Source organism: Oryctolagus cuniculus, chromosome 4 (assembly GCF_051225735.1).
Source record: "Oryctolagus cuniculus isolate XC-2025 breed Fujian yellow rabbit chromosome 4, ASM5122573v1, whole genome shotgun sequence".
Taxonomy (NCBI): domain Eukaryota; kingdom Metazoa; phylum Chordata; class Mammalia; order Lagomorpha; family Leporidae; genus Oryctolagus; species Oryctolagus cuniculus.
Window position 1 is genome coordinate 67836313 of NC_142870.1, and position 21657 is coordinate 67857969.

General features: G+C 38.4%; 1 protein-coding gene across 50 annotated transcripts in view; it reads left to right on the forward strand.

The window, feature by feature from the left end:
• PHLDB2 (pleckstrin homology like domain family B member 2) overlaps nucleotides 1-21657 on the forward strand; it is a 237411-nt gene that overhangs the window by 194964 nt on the left and 20790 nt on the right. For 13 of the 50 annotated variants that reach the window (XM_089330781.1, XM_089330783.1, XM_089330785.1 and 10 more), the window contains 4 exons: nucleotides 4993-5148; nucleotides 6228-6338; nucleotides 11574-11663; nucleotides 20175-20274. In XM_089330781.1, the coding sequence (XP_089186907.1) occupies nucleotides 4993-5148; nucleotides 6228-6338; nucleotides 11574-11663; nucleotides 20175-20274 (457 nt within the window). Of the gene's footprint in view, nucleotides 1-4992; nucleotides 5149-6227; nucleotides 6339-11573; nucleotides 11664-15219; nucleotides 15370-15979; nucleotides 16166-18846; nucleotides 18988-20174; nucleotides 20275-21657 lie in introns of all 50 variants that reach the window. The other 37 variants (XM_089330755.1, XM_017347099.4, XM_089330756.1 and 34 more) reach the window with 5 other exon arrangements.

Genomic DNA, 21657 nt, shown 5'->3' on the forward strand with positions numbered 1-21657 from the left:
TTTTTTTAGTTTGATTTTATACTCCTGTCCAAAAATGATCATGTTACTCATTGTTTGTTTTTCTTTTTCTTTCTGCTGCTTAGTGACATTGAACTTAATTAGCAGGATTACAACAATAAAACACCAAGGTCCAAGACACAGAGCATTGCTAATGGCCTCAAGCATTTCATAGGAGCTTCAAAATTTTAAAAACTTATGTAGGGTGTGTCTTCTAGCTATCCTTGATCAGTGTATTGTCCTGTTCTTAATGTCAGCAGTGTTTAACACAACTGTGCCTGTTATCTGCTGAAAATGAGACATCCTAGGTGGATAGTTTTACAAATGCTGGCATGGTCATTTAATATTTCATGGCCCCTTGACAACTGGCTATGGGTTGTTAAACAGCAGCCCTGAACTGCAGCCCACATCAACTGTGACCCTGAGGAAGCAGTCACACAATAGTAATTTGGCCTAAGTGAGTAGCAATCATCCTTCCACGAGAATAGGAAAAAAGGCTTGTTTTATTCGTGTTATTTATTATGTCTGTGCCCTCTTGGGAATTAGCAAGTTTTAAAAAACCAAGAAAGGTAACATATCCTTTAAAATTTTTAAGATGGTCTTTAATACAAAAATGTTTGGGACCTCTAAGAACATCACTTGGTAAAAACGAGTTAACTGAGTGTTTAGAGATTTAAAGCATCAATAAGTAGTGTCCCAGGCAGCTTGTTAAATTGCAGTGTAACAATTTTAATATTTGTCTTTTACAATGTTGATTCCAAAAAAATTTAGCAGAGTTTGTTTCCTCTACTCATTTTGTTCTGTAAAGCTGACTTTATAAATATATAAAATACAAAATTTTCTGTCTCAGAATCTCACTTCTGGAAAGTCTGTGATAAAAAATGATTGGAAAAGAGACTAGTATTTGTAAAAATCGTTTTAGTCATTTGTGTCATGCCTGTTCATGGAACTGATGAAAAACTCAATTTTATATTTATTTACTGTTTTTCCACTGTGTTTGCTAAGATTTTACAGCCATTGCAAGTCTTTATTGAGAGTTGGCAACATGGTTATGTATTTTCATCTTTCTTTCTTGTAGTTGTCCATTTATTGTTTGTAAACATTGCTTAAAATTAAAAGTGGTAGATTCTATTAATAACCTAGGCTTAGGTTAACATGAAGAGTTACTGTTCACTTGATCTGGATTCTGTAGGAAAAGCCATAAATTTATATGTGTCCTAAAGCTTTTGCATAGAAAAGAGGAAAGGAAATGATGCAGACAGTCTGTTCCATTAATTGAAGGCAAAGGCTCCTTCCTCTTCCTCTATAAGCAGAGTGTAAAATTCTTCTCATAAAACTGCTTTCCTTGGGGGAGATAACTGGCTGGTGGTACCTTCTGTTCACTTGCTGGTAGGAGGTCTACTAATTCTATTTTCCAGGGACGATGACCTGTGTAACTCTTACACCAGTCCCTGTGTAACTCTTCACCAGTCAGTAAAAGTTTGCTTATTTCATATGAACATTCATATTAGGAACTCCTTGTGTTATCACAACTCATTTCCCTTCAGGCTTGAAATATTTCAGAGTACCACATCATCACAAAGCTTTCCCTAAGGCATTTAAACTACATTCAAAGAGTTGATTTTGTTGCAACTAACTTTATTAGCTAGCAAATATCACAAAATAAAAATAAATAAATAAACCACTTTCTTCAACTGCATATCGTTTGAATACTTAAGCTGAAATTGTAGGATGAAGTTTTGCTTACAGCATCTTGGACTTATGGCTGGCCTCCTTATTCCTAAATGTTTTATTTAAATCAGAATATAGCCTTAATCTGATGTGGATTCCATGGCCTTTGTTGGTCGGTAGTTGATATGGTAATACCATTCCTGGGGTACTGAAATTAAATGAGTCATTTGCCAGGGTATGATCTACTGTTAAGCAGAGCAGACAATCACCTGGCTGATAATAGTTATCTTGTGCTTTTGATGGGTACTCAACTGAATGGTTGACTTTGGTCTCTTGACTTAAAAAGAAAAAAAAATTCTATCCAGTGAAATCTACAATTAGGATATTTTTCTATCATTCAATTTCTGTGGGCCTCTATATCTTGCTATATAACATGAAGAGATTGTACTGGTTGATTTCCTCCGTCTTTGTCAATATTCCAAAAGTATGCAGTTGAAGTGTTTGACTATAGACCATAAGATGGAAAAAATGATAACAAACCCTGAACCCCATTTAAATTTGCTTCCAGAATTATTCTGGAGTTATCATGAGGTTATTTTTACAAATATTCCTGTCTGTTCCTCCATTAAAGTAAACATAAAGTGCTGAATATAAACTAATGCCATATAAATTCTCAAAAAAGTTATTAGAAAGAAACAAGCAATTGTATAGAATTTCCATTAGAGCAGCTGTTATATTTCCTTTCATGCTTGGCCTTTAAGCTTGCCAGCCAGTAATGAAAACATTCTCGTAGTGAAATTTACTTGAAATTTTCATTCCACCAGGCAAGTACTTGACTGAGCTTCCTGTATATATTATTCTGTGTTCAGTTAAACTGCTCCTGGTCCTAAATAACATCCCTTGAATTCTTATTCTTATCTAAAATCTTTCACAAGTTTTTATTCCCTTACCAATTACTTTTTCTCTCTGAGTTTAAGTTTATATACACATATTTTCTGGTTTAGAAAAACTTAGTCAGATGATTACACCAGCAGAATCTTGAGTGCTGACCTAGACTTAATTTTCAGCTTTCCTAGCTAGTGTGCCATTATTTTCATGCAGTAGTTTAAATATTTACTGAAAGTAAATTAGTGAGTCTATGACCTTCATGTGGAGGTTAAAATAACATGTTAGGTGTCAGCCAGATGTGGAGTAAGTGACTGAGTAGCATGTGTGCATGTTAATTTTTCCACATTGAATGAATATTATTTACAAGTGCAAAAAAAGGTGTATTTTTATCACAATAATCTTTAGCCACAAAGCAAACTTAATTGAAAGACCTTAAAAACTTGGGTGTGTATACCTACATGAGTACATATTTCAGCTAATGTATTAAGACTGAAGATACTTTGTTTCAAGATACAATGCTTAAAAATTGTCTCTTAATTCTTGAATTTATTTAATTCATTTAGAAATTAGAATTTGAAATATTGGGTAAACTTGAAATAGCAATCAAAAACTTGAAATCAAGACAATATTCTTTTTGGTCAAGTAAAGTATAAAGAAGTATTATGTAATGTGGAATATGATTTTCAAATTATGTTTTTGCTGCTCTTAAGCTTTGAGAATGGACAATCTATATTACATAATAGTGTTGTTACTATAGTATTGACTGCAATTAGAGAACAGCTAATAACCTTTATGAATTCTCCCTATAATAAAATTCATTACAGAAGATTAAAATATATTCCATTGCATTATCACTTTCATGAGGGGAGCTAATGGTGATATAGATTTCACCTATCATGTAATTATTTCTCTAACTGTCTTTTACGATTTGATTGAACATTAATAAATATGCCCTGCTGGTTTTGCTTTGTTGAGCCGTGGGACACATCAGCTCAGTTGCTTCTTCCTTTAGGTCATGGATTATTTATAAATTATATTTTTAAGAAATCTATGATAGTACATTTATAATCCTGTCAAAAGCTCCAAAAATGAAGGACTTTTTAAAAATATAGTGGAGAATAGCCGGCGCCGTGGCTCAATAGGCTAATCCTCCGCCATGCGGCACCGGCACACCGGGTTCTAGTCCCGGTCAGGGCACCGGATTCTGTCCTGATTGCCCCTCTTCCAGGCCAGCTCTCTGCTGTGGCCAGGAAGTTCAGTGGAGGATGGCCCAGGTGCTTGGGTCCTGCACCCCATGGGAAACCAGGAAAAGCCGGCCGCGGCGGCCATTGGAGGGTGAACCAACGGCAAAAAGGAAGATCTTTATCTCTGTATCTTTCTCTCTCACTGTCCACTCTGCCTGTTCAAAAAATATATATATAGTGGAGAATAATTTAAACACATGCACCAATCCCTACAATAACACAGATGCATGAGTATCTTCCTAACACCAAATGTCTCATGTGCAGAATACTTATTTTAGACCATCTAATTTTCAAGATTTCTGATTTTCCTTAAATGTGCTCAAGTTGATTCTTCTAAGTCACCCTTTGTACCTAATGAAAGATTTTATTTCTGTTCTTTTCAGAAAAAAGCTTTATAAATTTTTAAGAGGTTCATAGAATCCAGATTTAAGAACTTCAAGCTCCAAACTTGGTTTAATAGACTTAGTGTCTTATAATGAGTGCTTTTAGGTTCACAGCAAAATGGAGCAGAAGATACAGACATTTCCCATATATTCTCTGTCCCCACACGTGCCTCCCTCCTCCTTTATCAACATCTTCACCAGAGTGGCACATCTGTTAAAATTACTGAACTCATATTGACACATCATTATCACTCAGAATGGATGTCCAAATGTTTTTGATGATCTCGTCACTAAAGTTATTTGAGCATACATGCCCTATATATAAAAGAATATTATAAATATATATTTCATGCATACTAAAATAATATATATTTGAAAATGACATACATATGCCACTTTACTTGTGTGTATACTGGGAGTATATTTTAATAAATATATTATTATATAATTTATTACCATTAAAGTTTATTAAAATTTTAAAAAAGAAGCTGAAAATAATTATAAGGAAGGTCTAATATTTATTCTTCACTCTCAAGTTGATTGTATTGAGTGATATGTGGGGCACATGTATCCCTCTTAGAGATCCCCAGTTTGCATGTATGCGAACTTTTGAATCTTTAATCTCTATTATAAAGTCTCATTTCAAATAAAGACTATGACACATCTTTGGTAAGATTGATTTGTTCTAACCCTGGTCAGAGTTACATTAGAATGATACCTCGGACTGACTGCTTTTGAAAATTCTTTCTACGTGTTAGGAAGGCTGCAGCCATCCTGGTGTGTCTTGTTTCCTTCCCTTTTCTCCAAAGGATGCAGACCTACTGGATGTTGAAAGCAAACACTTTGAAGACCTGGAATTCCAGCAGCTGGAACATGAGAGCCGACTGGATGAGGAAAAGGAGAACTTGACCCAACAGCTCCTCCGTGAAGTGGCTGAATATCAACGGAACATTGTTACTAGGAAGGTACTTTTGCCAGTGACATTCAATATGAAACATCAAAATATATCTGACTTTTTTCATGTATGTGAAAACCAAGGTATAGAAAAATGAGGAATGCAGGCCGGCGTCGCGGCTCAATAGCCTAATCCTCCGCCTTGCGGCAACGGCACACCGGGTTCTAGTCCCGGTTGGGGCGCCGGATTCTGTCCCAGTTGCCCCTCTTCCAGGCCAGCTCTCTGCTATGGCCAGGGAGTGCAGTGGAGGATGGCCCAAGTGCTTGGGCCCTGCACCCCATGGGAGACCAGGATAAGTACCTGGCTCCTGCCATCGGATCAGCGCAGTGTGCCGGCCGCAGTGTGCCGGCCGCGGCGGCCATTGGAGGGTGAACCAACAGCAAAAAGGAAGACCTTTCTCTCTGTCTCTCTCACTCACTATCCACTCTGCCTGTCAAAAAAAAAAAAAAAGAGGAATGCAGATACTTGTTTTAAATGACTTCGTTTTGCAGTTATAATAGCAAGGTGCAGAACAATTCTGTGAACAGTCTATTTGGGAGTTTTCTCTACTTTCATTGTTCAGTAGTTCTCAAAGCTTTTTACAATTAGAAACAGCCCAGTGGAATACTACCAACTCCACCCAACTCCTTGCACCTAGACTAGAACTCAGCTCTTGTTCTAGAATTTAGAATCACGCCCCAGGGCTCTGTACTAAACTGATGAAATTGAAACAAGGGAAGACAAAAGGGAAGAGACTCCTTGAACTCTCCATTTAAATAAGAAATTCCATTGTTGTTTTTACCAGGAGATATCTCCCAAGATGATGTCAAAAATGCACTGATAGTCTAAAACAAAATTTCCTGTTGACTGCTGGCTTCTTCGAAATAGATTTCAAATCACTTGAACTGTATTGGCTTTAAGTAAAGTTTTGAGCTCAGCAGGTCAAAGACAATGCTTCATAGTCTCTGGGTAAAAATTACCCTCCACCATCAGTGAAATGTGGTTCCTGTTACTCCAGTTATGAAAACCTTTTCTCCCTTTTCCGGGACAGACTAGCAAACCTTTGAAGGTCTAATGTGTGTTTTTCTCTGATCACCTTTTTTCCTCCAGGAAAAAATTTCTGCATTGAAAAAGCAAGCCAATCACATTGTCCAGCAGGCTCAGAGAGAACAAGATCATTTTGTGAAAGAAAAGAATAATTTAATAATGATGCTACAAAGAGTAAGTATAAGTACTTCCTTTTCAGCGCTGGTTGCAATAAAACACGAGTGCCAACTTGTCAGAAAATTGCCTCCTGCTTTTAGTAGTGAATACCTTTAGGATGAAAAGAATATTCTTGCATATTTTTTTAAATCTAATCTTTCACATTAATTAGCTTTTTTGGTGAATAATTACAACTGGGAAAATAAGCATGGATGTTTTTTCTTCATGCTTCATTTATATTGTGAAAATTGGAACTGTGGAAATTTTCCTATTTCCCCCTTTAAAAATTGAATTTTTTTCATTAGCTAACATACAACATGGATTTAGGGTAGGATCAGCAAAGATGGTGTTTTTACTGCGATCAAACGTTTTGTATTAGGTGCTCTGGTGTTATATGTGTGTGGGTCTTCATGGCAAATGCCACACTGGAGTTAGTTTAACTTACTTGGCTGGGTGACTCTATGTGGTGAGAGGGATGGCAAGATTGTCTGTAGCCTCATCTCTCCCAGCACTTAATGTGATTATATGTAAGAGGTTCCTTTGTCCAAAGATAGTAAAAAAAAATAAATAAATAAATAAAAAACAACCTGTATTCTACTTTCTGACGTGTTCCCTAGTGTATCTTCAGGGATATGACACCAAATGTTAAAAATGATGGAGCTTATCTCAGATCTAAGCTGAATACAGGCCACTGCCTAGAAATATGATCTTGGCATCATGAAAATATCTGATGGACCAAGAGTGGGGGGCAAGACAAAGACCAGATCCAGAATTAAGGATTAAAAAACGAAACTGTATCGTGTCCTCACCCAGAAGAAGTGAGCATTCCCTTCTTAGCTAGTTTAAGGTTAAGAAGAGAGAGGAACTAGATCTTTCTTAGTCTGTAGCTATAACTGCAGACCACAGACTGGGTAATTTATAAAGAATGAAGGTTTATTCAGCTAATAGTTGGCAGCTCCAAGGTCAGGGGGCTGCAGCTGCTAAAGGCCTTCTCCACAGAGCCTGATGTGGCACAGGACGTCACATGGCAAGAGGGATGTATCCAAGAGACAAGACCAAACTGGCTTTTGTAACAGACTTACTTTTTTTTTTTTTAAGATTTATTTATTTATTTATTTGAAAGAGTGACACAGAGAGAGGAGAGGCAAAGAGAGAGAGAGGTCTTCCATCCTCTGGTTCACTCCCCAAACAGCCACAATGGCCAGAGCTGTGCCGATCAGGAGCCAGGAGCTTCTTCTGGGTCTCCCATGCAGGTGCAGGGGCCCAAGGACTTGGGTCATCTTCTACTGCTTTCCCAGGCCATAGCAGAGAACTGGATCAGAAGTGGAGCATCCAGGTCTCAAACCAGTGCCCGTATGGGATGCACTACAGGCAGCGGCCTTACCCGCTATGCCACAGTGCCGGCCCCAACAGACTCACTTATAAGAAAACCCATTAACCTATGAATGGATTAATACATTTGTAAAAGCTCTTCCCTTGTCACCTAATCACCTTTTAAAGATTTCACTTTGTTCCACCTTTTAATTCCTCATGATCCTATTTCAACATGGGTTTTGATGGGGATTTTCAACCATGCCAAATCATTCACATGGAATTAGGAGTCCACTTGAGGTACCTTTGTAGCCGGTACAGATCCCTGGTAGCCTTCCTACTCCCTGCTGTGATTCTGTTAGCTTCTCCACCATTTTACCCTTTGCACACAATATTCAAAGGCATATCTTAAATTAGATCATGTAATATGTAGTATTTAAATAACCTTTAAAATTCAGCAAAAAAAAAATCTCTTAATAATAGGTTTTTTTAAATGGGTGAGTATAATCAGAGATATAATGTTTCCTTCATGAAAAATATTTGAAAATATGATTTTTATTGTAAAAATTGCTTTCTATAAATATTAAGATTTTTATTTTACCAAATTGTCCTACAGATACATTTCAATCTCCCCCAAAATTCTGAGTTTTTTTAAAGAAACTGCAAAGTTAATGCTGAATTTCATAGTTGATCCTAATTATTTATGAATTCCATATTTCTCAATTTGCCCAATTAGAATTAAAACTTATTTGTAACCCCAAATCTCTAGCCGTGGTGTTCTGTGACCGTTCACAGACATGCTCAGAACTGTGAAAACTTAGTCATCAAACATGCATATTCTCTGCTTATGGTGAACAAGACAACACCCTGCCTTGATGTCTCAAATCTTGTTCTGCAAACAGATGTCCCTTTTGTGATTTTTTCATGCTGTGCTTTCACATTTATGTGCTTTTTGTTGGTGATTTGCTATTTAAATTAGCTGCCTAGTGTTCCTAAGTGCAAGAAAGCTGTGATACCTTGTGGAGAAAATCCATGTGTTCAATAAGCCTCATTCAACCATGAGTCATAGTGCTGTTGACTGTCGGTTCAATGTTAATAAATCAATAATGTTTATTAAATTTATGTCTGCAAATGGAACACTCATAAAGCAAAATTGTTTATTAGTTGGCAGAAGTGCTGTGGTCAGAGGCTCACAGGGACAGAACCCTGTGTTTCCCATGGAAACAGTAATTCAACATTCACTAAGTGTTTGTGGCAGCATTATAGAACATAACTACCACAAGTAATGGGGCCAGTAGAACATGAAAATGCAAAAGGCTTAGAATAGCCAAAGCAACTTGAACAAAGAGAACAAAGTTGGAGGATCTGTATGATCTGATTTCGAGGTTTATTGTAAAGCTATAGTATTTAGGAGAGTGTGGTGCTGGCATACAAATAAACATTTTGATCAATGGAACTGAACAGAGAGTCCAGAAATAGACATGTACACATATGCTGTCTATTGATTTTTGACAAAGGCTGCAAGATGGTTCAGCAGAGAAAAGAAAGTCTTCAACAAATGGTGTAGGATCAACTGGGTAAACAGAAAGATTAAGCCTCAACATCCTCACTATATATATATATATATATATATATATATATATATATAATATATGTATAAACATATGTTTATATGTATTAACATATGTTAATTCAAGACAGATCATAGACCTGAGCAGAAAAGTTAAAATGAGAAAGCTTCCAGAAGAACATTTGAGTGTAAGAATGCTTTTTTTGGCCTTGAGCAAACAATGATTTTTAAAGGAAGTGACAAAGGACTTTTATCCAAAATATGCTAATAAAAAAACCAAAATATACTAATAACTCCTGCAGCTCAATAATACATCAATAATAGATAAACATCAATAAAAAATTTAAAGCCCATGTGAAAGTCATACAAAGACACTTCATAAAAGAAGATATATGAAAGGCAAAGAGTCACATAGAGAAATGTTCATTATTAGTCTTCAAGGAAAAAATTAAAATGATGAAATGATTCTACCTCATAGCAATTAAAATGACTAATAAGCAAAAATTTCAAAATGTTTGAAAGGATATGAAGCAGCTGGCACTTTCATGATTGCTGATGTTGGTGTAAAATGTATAACTTCTTCAGAGAATTCAGAAGTTTATTTTATTGTGTCGGAACAAACCCAGGGGCTGGCACTGTGGCTCAGTGGGTTAAGCCTCTGCCTGCACTGCTGGCATTCCATATCAGAGTCCCAGTCTGAATCCCAGCTGCTCCACTTTCGATCCAGCTCCCTGCTGACGTGCCTGGGAAAGGAGAAGATTATGACCCTAGTATCTGGGTGCCTGCCATCCACTGGGAGACCTGAATGGAGTTCCTGGCTCCTGGCTTCACCCTGGGCCAGCCCAGGCAGTTGCCACATTTGGGGCATTAATCAATGGATGGAAGATTCTCTCTCTCTCTCTCTCTCTCTCAATCTGCCTTTTAAATAAATAAATAAAATCTTTAAGTAAAAGCATACACCTACCCTATGATTCAGTAACCCCACTCCTAGATATTTACATAACAGAAATGAAATTGTGTCTTCATAAATAATTTGTATTGTTTAAAGTAGCCCTTTTCATAATAACCAAAACACTAGAAACAACCTAAGTAGCCACTAACAGGAGCATGGATGAACAAATTCTCAAGTACATTTATATAATACAGCACTGCTCAATAATAAAAAAAAAAAAGTGAGCTACTGATGCAGGTAACATATAGAGTGAAAGAAATTATCTACTTAAGATCTGAACATTTGGCTGCCGCCACGGCTCAGTTGGCTAATCCTCTGCCTGTGGCACCAGCACACCGGGTTCTAGTCCCGGTCAGGGTGCCGGATTCTGTCCCGATCGCCCCTCTTCCAGTCCAGCTCTCTGCTGTGGCCCAGGAGGGCAGTGGAGGATGGCCCAAGTGCTTGGGCCCTGCACCCGCATGGGAGACCAGGAGAAAGCACCTGGCTCCTGGCTTTGGATCGGCGTAGCGCGGGCTGTGGCGGCCATTTGAGGGGTGAACCAAGTGAACCAACAGAAAGAAGACCTTTCTCTCTGTCTCTCTCTCACTGTCTAACTCTGCCTGTCCAAAAAAAAATCTGCACATTTCACTGGATGTGAATTATATCACAGTAAATTAAAATAATGTGACCCTGGGGCATAGCAGGTAAAACCACTTCCTGCAACACCAGCATCTCATATGGGCACAGATTTGAGTCCTAGCTGATCCACTTCTGATCCAGCTCCCTGCTAATGCGCCTGGGAAAAGCTGCTGAAGATGGCCCATCTTTGGCTCCTGTGCCCACTTGGGAGACCTGGAAGAAACTCCTGGCTCTGGCTTCAGATCGGCTGGTTGTGGCCACTGGGGAGTAAACCAGCAATTGGAAAATGTATTCATTCTCTCTCTTTCTAACTCTGCCTTTCAAATAAATACATAAATCTTAAGAAAAAAAAAAAGAACACTGTGACCCATAAATATTTTTCCTAAAGGTCCTTTAACATGAAGTTTCCAGAAGAAAATACATACCTAAACTGTGGTAATACATCAGTGGAGGGCACATGATTACAGGTTACTTGCAAGGATAAAATCATTGACTTTAGAAAATCTGCAGATTATAAGAGCTGAGAGGATCACTGGGGGCTTCTGTTTTCATTCTTGTTTTCATCTAGAGCAGCTTTTTAAAAAGCATTGTCACTCTATAAAATTTGTCTTGAATGAAAGGTTATTTAACTAAGTGTGTTTGAAAACAGCTCGTGCATTGCAGCAGCTATCAGCAGATGGTGAGGTGTTCAGCTTGCAATTGGAACTGTGTGAGAAGTGGGTAGGATTCAGATGTTTGTCTCTAATGCAAAGTCACTGCTTCTCAGTTGACGCCAAGCTTAATAAATGTTATGTTCCTTCAGGAAAAGGAGAATCTTTGTAATTTGGAAAAGAAATACTCCAGCCTGTCTGGGGGGAAAGGGTTCCCTGTTAACCCTAGTACTCTAAAAGAGGTAAGTTACTGTTTTACACGTCAACTCATCTCGCCTTCCATGATTAATGGAATTATAAAGGTGCTACTTCAAATGACTGTGTAAGCAATCCATACTTTGAAGATTTTCATGCCTGTGGTGATTTATACTTGGAGAATTTCAGGGATTGCCTTTGTGTGTGATGTAGATACACATATTGTGTTTTGTGTGTGTGTGCTTCGTGTGTGTGTGTATGCACATATATATGTAGAAAATTTGCTTGGCAGTGATATTGTGGGTTAACTTGGAATTTCAAAAAAAAATTTAGTATCCAATCCCAAATGAATCTTAAATTCTCTTTTCTTCCTGCAGTGTCTTTTCCCACTCCCTGTCTTTTCCTTTACTCCTTTTCTCTTGAGTTTTACATGAAAATTCCCCCAAATGTTGGAGAAAATAGTCTACTTCTTTTCTCTATCTACTATTTTCTCCTCATGTAGAAATATTTTTCTCTTCAATTGAATTGTGTGTAGTCTTGATCCCTAACATCATCTTTCCCTAGTTCCCATCACCACTCTTTTTCAGATGTCCTCTTTGTATAACGAGTTACACTGGTTGATTATTTTGGTTCTGATTTGGAAAACTACATCTCTGATTTGGAAAGACAGTATGTTTCTTTACATTTAATTTTTTTTCTAAAAAACTAAGAAGAAAACTTGCTTCTGCATAAAAATTTACATAAACATAAAAATCTCTTTTGCTTATACATTGCTTATAAAAAGATAACAGAGATGGGAATTTCTACATAAAAATATTTTTGTGTAAATACATGAAGTAAAATACTCATTATGGTATTGGCATGACTAAATGTGTACTCTTGAAACATTTTGTGAAAATATTTCTACAAAGGCTTTATTAGACCGTTCAGTTTTATAACTTCTCCTTATTATTCTGAACATGGAAATGGCAGTAGGAGGTTCAAGAAACAGAAGGTGATTGAGTGGAGTGGAGTGGCATATGATAAAGTCAACAATGTGGGTGGGGGCAGATTTTGTGAACACCTGTTGAAGAAATCTGGTCTACGTTATTTTGGTGGGAAGTCCAGGGGTTTTAATAAGGGAGGTGACATTGTTTGACATTTGTTTGTGAAAGATCACTTTGGGCATCGTGGTCAAAACTGGGTTATAAAGAATAAGAAGATACGCAGGGAAGCTAGTATGGACGTATTTGTAGTAGTAAAGATTAGAGGCGCTGTTGACTTGAATAGAGCAATAGTAGCGAGAGAGAGAGAGGGAGAGGATCCACCTGGATTTGGATATATTTTGGAAGTAGAGTTGATGCTTCTTGCTGATAGGTTGGATGTGTAGTTAAAGAAAATCAGAGAGGTGTCAGGAGTGATGCCATTATCCGCTGTAGATACCAAGATGGATGGTGCGAATGCCTTTTACCAAGCAAGAATAGGTTTAAGATTCTGGACACGCTGAGTTTGAAGGGCTGGTGGCATCGAACTGAATTACATGGCTTCTGAGGTCTCTTCAACTCCCAACAGAAAAATAAAATCTGTCCTTTTTCTTTTAGGGGTTTCCTTTCCTGCAGATTTCTTGGTATCAAAGCCACTTTTTTTTTTTTTTTTTTTACAATTTTAATATCTGTAATTCTTGTGCTCGTTGAGTAGATAGATGTGTTTCCCTTCACCTGTCAAGTAGATGATCTATGTGGGTTTTTTTCTTCTTACCTTTCTGCTCTTTCATTCTTTTCTTTTTTGTTTTCTTGAGGAGTTGTAAATTTATTACCTAACTCTTTTTTTTTTTTTTTTTTGACAGGCAGAGTGGACAGTGAGAGAGAGAGTCAGAGAGAAAGGTCTTCCTTTCTGCCGTTGCTTCACCCTCCAATGGCCATTGTGGCCAGCGCACCGCGCTGATCCGATGGCAGGAGCCAGGTACTTACCCTGGTCTTCCATGGGGTGCAGGGCCCAAGCACTTGGGCCATCCTCCACTGCACTCCCTGGCCACAGCAGAGAGCTGGCCTGGAAGAGGGGCAACCGGGACAGAATCCGGCACCCTGACCAGGACTAGAACCCGGTGTGCTGGCGCCGCAAGGCGGAGGATTAGCCTAGTGAGCCGCGGCACCAGCCTTATTCCCTAACTCTTGAATTTATTACCTAACTCTTGAAAGAGCTCCCATGAGTCACAAATGGTATAGACTTTTAAAAAATAATTAATTAAGTTGTGTGCTCAGTAACTCATATGAGGAATCAAATCCTGGCTTTGAAACATTTTACCATCAAACTGAGCAGGAGAATAACTCAGAGTTGCCCATTTTCTTTCTGATTCATTATTGTAGGTAAAATGATATTTCTCAGCCTAGTTTAACATTATAAAACTTTGTGTACTATCCTTTTTCTAAAGTGCAAGACGTTGATACATCCAATTTATAAACAGTCAATTCTAACTTTCTCCATTGTGTTATAATCATCAGTAACTTATCAGTAGGAACCTTGATTTCCAGCCTGGTATTTTTGCTGCATCAGCACATCAGCATAATAATAGCATGCCTTTCCTGGAGTCATTTTTCTAAAGGACTGATGGGGTAACAGAAGTACCAAAATGTCCAATTTAACTCAATTTTATTTTAAAAAGAGAGATGTTTATGCCCTTTGTTCTTTTTTTAATGCTGATTTATTGGTGTGTTGAAAATCATGATTGCTCTGTATAAATACTTTCTGTGAAAATTTACAAGTGCCTTTTCCACAAATAATAATTCAGGAGTTTTGATTCATGGTTATTTTCTCTAAGCTGAAGCAAAACCAGAATTACTGACTTCAAAAGTAACCAGAAATTCTGTCCTAAAGGCAGAGTGGGAGACTGGGGAAGCGGCCTTGAATTCAGACACACAGCAGTTGTAACTGCACCTTAGGGCTCTATATGAGGGGCAGTTTGTTCACAAGTGTGTGTGTGTGTGTGTGTGTGTGCACATGTCTGTGCTCCTGAACACATTTATTTTGCCAGGGAAGGCTCATCAGAATGAGAGGGGAGTGTCCTTTTTGTTCTCGTTGGGTTGAAATATCCCCAAATTAGATTCTATTTTAAAACATTTTAATAAATGTCTCTTAGTATAAAACCTGGTAGTCCTCAGGCCATTTTTACTCAACATTTGAATTCATCAGGAAACAAAAGAAGGGGAGAAAAACTAATAAAGGTTTGTGGAAAAGGCTCTTGTAGTAGGGAGTGATTGCATTTGTTTGTTATCAGACTGTTTGGTGTGTGATTTTTTTTTTCAGTGTGTATATAGTGACAGTTTCATTCCATCCACAGAATGAATGCTGATACCTCTGAATATTTGGAAATCGAAGGTGTTGGGTTATTTGTTGTCATATTGATTTCACCAGAAAAATTCTGTTGAATGGATTAGATGCCATTTTTCAAGATCAAGCACCATAAATCCATTTTAATTGCTGATTACTCATTTAATGAAACATTTGATATCACCCAGATACCTGGCTGTGCTGCTGTCAGCTAACTCCATTGAACTGGGAACATTAATACTCTCGCATGCCTCAGCTTTTGCCTCTTTTGTTTAACTTCTGAATTCCTCCTTTTAGGGCTATATCACTGTAAATGAAATTAATGAGCCATGTGGCAATTCCACGACTCTGTCCCCTTCCACTCAGTTCCCTGCTGATGCTGATGCTGATGCTGTTGCCACTGAGCCTGCCACGGCTGTGCTGGCGAGCCAGCCACGGAGTAAAGAGGTGTGTTGGCATGACGTTTCCTTCATTCACTGCTTCTCCTCATGTCAAACATTAACCCACGGATCGCTGGAAACGCACAACATGAGGGTGTGTTGACAAATACGTGTCTGGTTAGCCAAAGGAACAAAGTGATGCTGTTTATATATCATCCCAGTTTGGGGATCCTGCTCTACCCATTAAAATGCTAGACACTATGACATAGATGGTACAGAGAGGAGGACCGGAGAAGGAAGTTCAAAGGAATAAGCTGATCCATCTCTTTAGCCCTGTAGGTAGCCTGGCCTAGTTTTCTTGGTTTGAAGCATCTTCCTAGTTTAATTTTGTTTTTTATTTTGTTTCACAAAAAAAAAAAAAAAAAAATTTTTAAAAGTGTTATGCCTTTCAGGAGTGGGGCCAATAATAGTAAATTAAAAAGTCTTCTAGTGAGCCACATTTCTTACAGAGTGAGATTTTTAACAAGTACTAAATTGAAAGATAGAGGCCATCATTTGTGATTCTTGATTAAAATATGACAAAGCAGAATAATGAGATTATCAATTTATCAGTTTCATTCCTTTGCATATCTTTTCATTTCATGTAGACACATATACTTTTTCTTTCTCCTACAAAGCAAAGCTCTCCTGTCTGCTCTGGATTTGTGTTTCCTTCCACCCTTTCTGCTCATCCTGTCACTCAACCTCCATCAGACTCATGGCCTGAAGTCATGGCTCCATCTATCGAACCTTTCCCTTTAAATGACACACCTCCTCCTCTGCCAGCTAAGAAACACAGGAGGCAGCAGCCCCAGGAGCAACAGGTAACTAGTAACTGGTGTATAGAATTTGGGAATCTTACCTTGACCATGAGGGTACTTATGTGGAATATTTTCTTCAACTTTTCCAAAGGTGTTTTTTTAAAAGGCAAGTTTCATATTCCTTTCTTGATTGTTTGTTTTTTCCTTCTTAAGGACATTTAGTTTATTGAAAGATGTGAGTTGATTATAAAGTTTTGAGAGGCCTTGATTACCCTTTCCTGGCTTCTCATACGTTTGAGGGCCACATCCTCATGCTTCAGTTCTCATTCAGCCAGCATGTTGCAGTGTATCTCAGGCATTGCTCAAAATACCAATAAGAATTTTCATAAATCCCTCAGCATAAAAAAACTGCCATGTCAACACAAAATCTTTTTATCATACTTTATAGAAACTACAATAATAGACATCATTCCCTTGCCATCTGTGAAAATTTACTAAGCATTTTAGAGATATTTGGGTTGTTCTAATAATCCTGTGAAATGAAAATTGTGTCGTTCCTGAAGTTTAGGGAACCGAGATTCAGTGTAGCTAAAGAGCTTGTCCAAGGTCACACCACAGTAGCACATTTGGTCCCTAGGACAGCAGTTTTTACTGATCAGATTTTTTTTTTTTTTTTTTTTTTTTTTTTTTGACAGGCAGAGTGGACAGTGAGAGAGAAAGACAGAGAGAAAGGTCTTCCTTTGCCGTTGGTTCACCCTCCAATGGCCGCCGCGCTGATCCGATGGCAGGAGCCAGGTACTCATCCTGGTTTCCCATGGGGTGCAGGGCCCAAGTACTTGGGCCATCCTCCACTGCACTCCCTGGCCACAGCAGAGAGCTGGCCTGGAAGAGGGGCAACCAGGACAGAATCCGGCGCCCCGACCGGGACTAGAACCCGGTGTGCCGGCGCCGCTAGGCGGAGGATTAGCCTAGTGAGCCGCGGCGCCGGCCTACTGATCAGATTTTTGAATGAATAATTCGTTATCCTGAATGTTGCCCTTCTTTTAGAATACTCAGTATGTAGTAAAGCTGGGATATTAAACAAATTGTTTCAAGATTCCCTTTCAGCAAATTCCTACAGGATTTAAGATCCCTAAGAATCCCAAAGAAGATCCCTAAGATCCCAAAGATCCCAAAGAATCCTGATCAAAACATCCTTGAAGTCGGCGAGCGCTGGTTTGTTATGCCAGGCCTTACAAGGGAGCTTCGCTGTCTGTACACAGTTGGTTGAGGGACTGTGACTCCTCAGCACTGTTGGGTTATTGCCACCTGAGGTCATATAAAAGAGAATTGTGTAAGTGCTGTACACAGAGGATGAACATGGAGACCTAAAGAACTAAATACCTTCAATTTTGATGTTTTATCTCTTTAACAACTTCATTCAGGATTAAAAAAAAAATCTCTAGTAGCAAAATCATCAGTTCTTAAACCTGATATTCTGCCAAATATCAATTAGACTGCATTTTCAATGGGAGTTCTTTCCCATTTTAATAAACTACCATATTGGAATATTTGGAAGGCTTAGATTTCTGAATTTGTGACATTTGGTCATAGTGGGAGTGAAAGTGTTCTAATGCCATTTTTCTAACTAAAATGAACCTTTAGCAGGCAAACATCAAAGGTCATTATCAGAGCGTGGACTATTTGGCTATGAATTCTAGCTCCCCCAGTTTCCAGCTGTATGACCTTTGGAATGTTTATTTACTCTCTCTGCACTCCTGATAATTTGTTTGTAAAATAAAGGGTAGGAATAGTACTTACCCCATGGAATTACTGCAAGAATTAAATGAGATAATATGTACAGAGCATCACACCTGGCATGTAGTAAGCTCCTAATATCCATTAGCTAGCATAAATAGATAACTGTAAAGTTAAGGTGCATATTTTTTCATAATTGGCATGTTTGAACACTGTTATAAATGTTAATTCAAAATTATATTACTTTTATGTATTTCAAAAATCTGAACCTAGTATTGAAAGAATAAGATCTGAAAACTCTCATTAGGTTTATGAATTTTACTGTTACACCATTGTACTTTTACCATTGAAGACATTTTTGGGGGGGAGGCCAAGAAAAATTTGGATAGGTTTTAAGTTAGCAAAAATCTTGCTTTAGAAATCTGAGGGTATTTAGATGTGAGAAATTACTGCAGAAGCCCCTTGGCCAAGCTCTTCTTTAAATGAGTTACCTAAAAGGATACCATCTGTGGAAGCATCGTGTGGATTCGGAATGTGTTTATGTGACCGAAATGGTAGTACTACTTTCAAGAAACTTCCTGTTTATGCTTTCTCTTTGTCTTCTTCCTTCTCCCTTGTCTTGTCCACCTCACACTGGGATCTGTGCCAACACACAGAACTGCCCAGACAGACCAGAGGCACACTGTACACTCGCTTTGTCCACTGCCTGCTCCACCATCCACGTGGTGACCGTCATAAAAATCTTAAGTTGTTCTGAGGTCTCAAGGCAGCAGGCACTACAGAAGTGAATGGTGGATTTTTTTTTTTCAAGCTTTTCTAGGTTCAATAATAAATTATTTCCTGCTAACACGAATCTGTTAGTGAACACAAGGATAAGTTGAATATATCTTCACTTAATTGTGTTAAAATTTCCAAAGCTTCTTTATAAATGCATAATTCTTCATTTCTTCAGTGATCGGTTGCAGTTAGTCAAGTTTTGCTATTTTGCTTTACATTTGCATTTAAAGCACTTTAGAAGTCTGGAAGAAAGGAAAAAACAGCATAAAGAAGGCCTCTATCTGAGTGACACTTTGCCTCGAAAGAAAACCACACCTTCCATCTCCCCACATTTCAGCAGTGCTACAATGGGGAGATGCACCACCCCAAAGGTAGGACCTGTGCAGAGCCACGGGCTTCGCTTTCCGTGAGTCTTCTGATCATCCTATTGGTCAGCCTGCAAAGACCTTTAAGAACAAATGCTAAATGATAAACCCATGACATCTGCTTGTTAGGGAGGCATCATAATTAAATAGCATTTTCTATCTTATTTAGTGGACATTTTCAGTTGTACATTCTGGAAGCCAAAGAGCATCATGGTATTTTCTGACTACCACAACCTGGTGGTAGGCTCCTGAAGCTCATCTCTGATTTAGAAATAAGATAGAATGTAGACTCTGGGTTCTAGGAATAACAGCAACAAACATTTGTTGAGTCACATCAGTGTGATTGACCCTGAGCTCAGCCCTTTATGTGGATTGTCTGATTGATTTAAAGGCCAGCAGCACTATGGAATGGAGGTAGCTGATTATTGTCCCAGTTGTATATGGGGATAAACTAAAATGTCATGTAAGTGGCTGATCTAGGAGCCTTCAGCCTGGACTTGGTGGAGCTGGAATTGGAACCCACACAGTCTGATGCTTGTGCTCTCCCTCCTCTTCTGCTGATGTGCCCCAGGGGTCACTGAAGAACCAGGAAGAGGTCAACGAGAAGGGTTTGGGTGGGACAGACTTTTGAGCTCTTCCTCTCCCTTTAATCAGAATAACTGTGTTTTAATGTGTTTGACAAATTGGTGTTTCCAATATATTTTACATACACAAAGGATTTTTATTGAAAAGGAATGCTAAAAACCACTGAGGTATTATTCATAGATGTGTCCAATTTTCAGCGGACTAGGTAACAGGGAGTAGATAGGGATCAGTACGTGTGGAACAGGTGTAGCCCTGCCCTGTCCTTTTGCATGGTATGCATGCATTGCTGTCCCTGCATCCGCCTTCTGCTCCTTGTGCATGAAGAACCTGCAGTCATCCTCTTGGGTGATTTTGGACAGTGTCTTCCCCAACTGTCTTCATTGTTGAAATCACTACCACCAAAAGAAGTCATGTTGAGATTCCTGTGGAGCCTCTTGGGAGGCACAGTGATTGGCCTTTGCCATTTAGCATCAGCAAATTGCACAAAAAGACCTAGCTTTCCTGCCCTCTACGTTTAGATAGGAGCTAAGAAAACAGAGCTGTGGCCATCTCCTGGAGGACCATGTGGCCTGCAGCTTGCCTGAAGTCTTCCCTCCTGGTTCTCACAGGCTCACCTGCCCCTGGGACAGAGCAACAGCTGTGGCAGCGTGCTTCCTCACTCACTGGCTACCATGACCAAAGACTCTGAATCTCGGAGGATGCTCAGAGGTATGTACCTGTTAGATAAAATGGCCTGGTCTTTGCTTAAGTGTGAAAATTTCTCAGGGAGAGGGAGTGAGAACAGGGTTGGACATGGTCTGGGAGGAAATAAGCCAATGTACAAAATTTTACTCTTAATGTGACTCCTTTGGGACAAAAATATATGCATGGATCTCCTTATTGTTATACCAAGATAACTTTTTTCTATTTATGCTTATAGTTGGTACATTTAAGATATACACATGGTTACTTTATAAATTCTAATAAAACTCTCAAACCAGAAAGGCACCGAGACAGTCACTAATGCTCTCATTTGATCAGTAAAAAGAGACCACTAACCGGGGGAGATTGCCAGGGCACTTAACCAAGACCACTCACCTTTAGCAAATTTCCTACTGAAGAGTCCTTGAGCTGACGTCGTAATGTCACAGGTAGCCCAGAACAGAATTCCTCAAGTCTTTCAGTGTAGGTTTCAACTTTTAATACTAGGGAGTTCAGTTTCAGGGAGACTTTGACTCTCTGCAAGTTTTCTTTATAATAATATTTCACATTTATAATGGGGTTCCCAAATAGCCTTTTTGGAGCAGAAGAAATGAATGTAATGTAGTTTCAGAGGTGAGCTTTCTATTGAGAGGAGCAGATGTATCGTGTTAGCACAGTAGTTTAGGCCATCTTATATTGATCCTAACTTTTGAGCAGACGTGGTAGTAGATACCAACAATGCAAATGAGTGACATAATCTTTGCTATTGAAATGCTAATAGTCTAGCGAGGAAGAAAAATACTTAATAGATGGTTTCCATATATGTGAGAAATGCAATAATGGAGATATGCCCAGGACATAAAATGGGAGTGCTGATGGGATGGCAGCTTTAGGCTCCAGGTACATTCATGCATTGTTGGGATTGAAACCTTTCCCTTGCATGGCTAGAATTCAGTTGTGACTACTTGGCCTATCTGCTAATAATGCTGGGGGGTAATCACTGATTTTCCATTAGGGGGAGGAATACATACACACATATAGGTGTGTGTATATAATACAAATATGTGTATATGTGGTATATATATATCACTTGAACAAGGTTTTCCAATCATTATTAGAAGTGATTTAAGAGTTAATAGAGGCTATAATATTGATGAGAAGTTATAATCTATGAGAGGTTTATACTGGTAATATTTGAATCAAACTCTTATTTTGAACTCTTATTTTCTATACATAATTTACTAATAAGCTACAAATATCTTAATATTTACAAATAATAAGCATCAATGGGTATTTCTGTTTTGACTCTCATTCATCATTGTTAACATGTGGGTGAAGTCTATTTTCAATTGAAGTATTTTTCTGTACTATTAGTAGACCTCTTTTAAAATGTATTTTTCCCACTGTCTG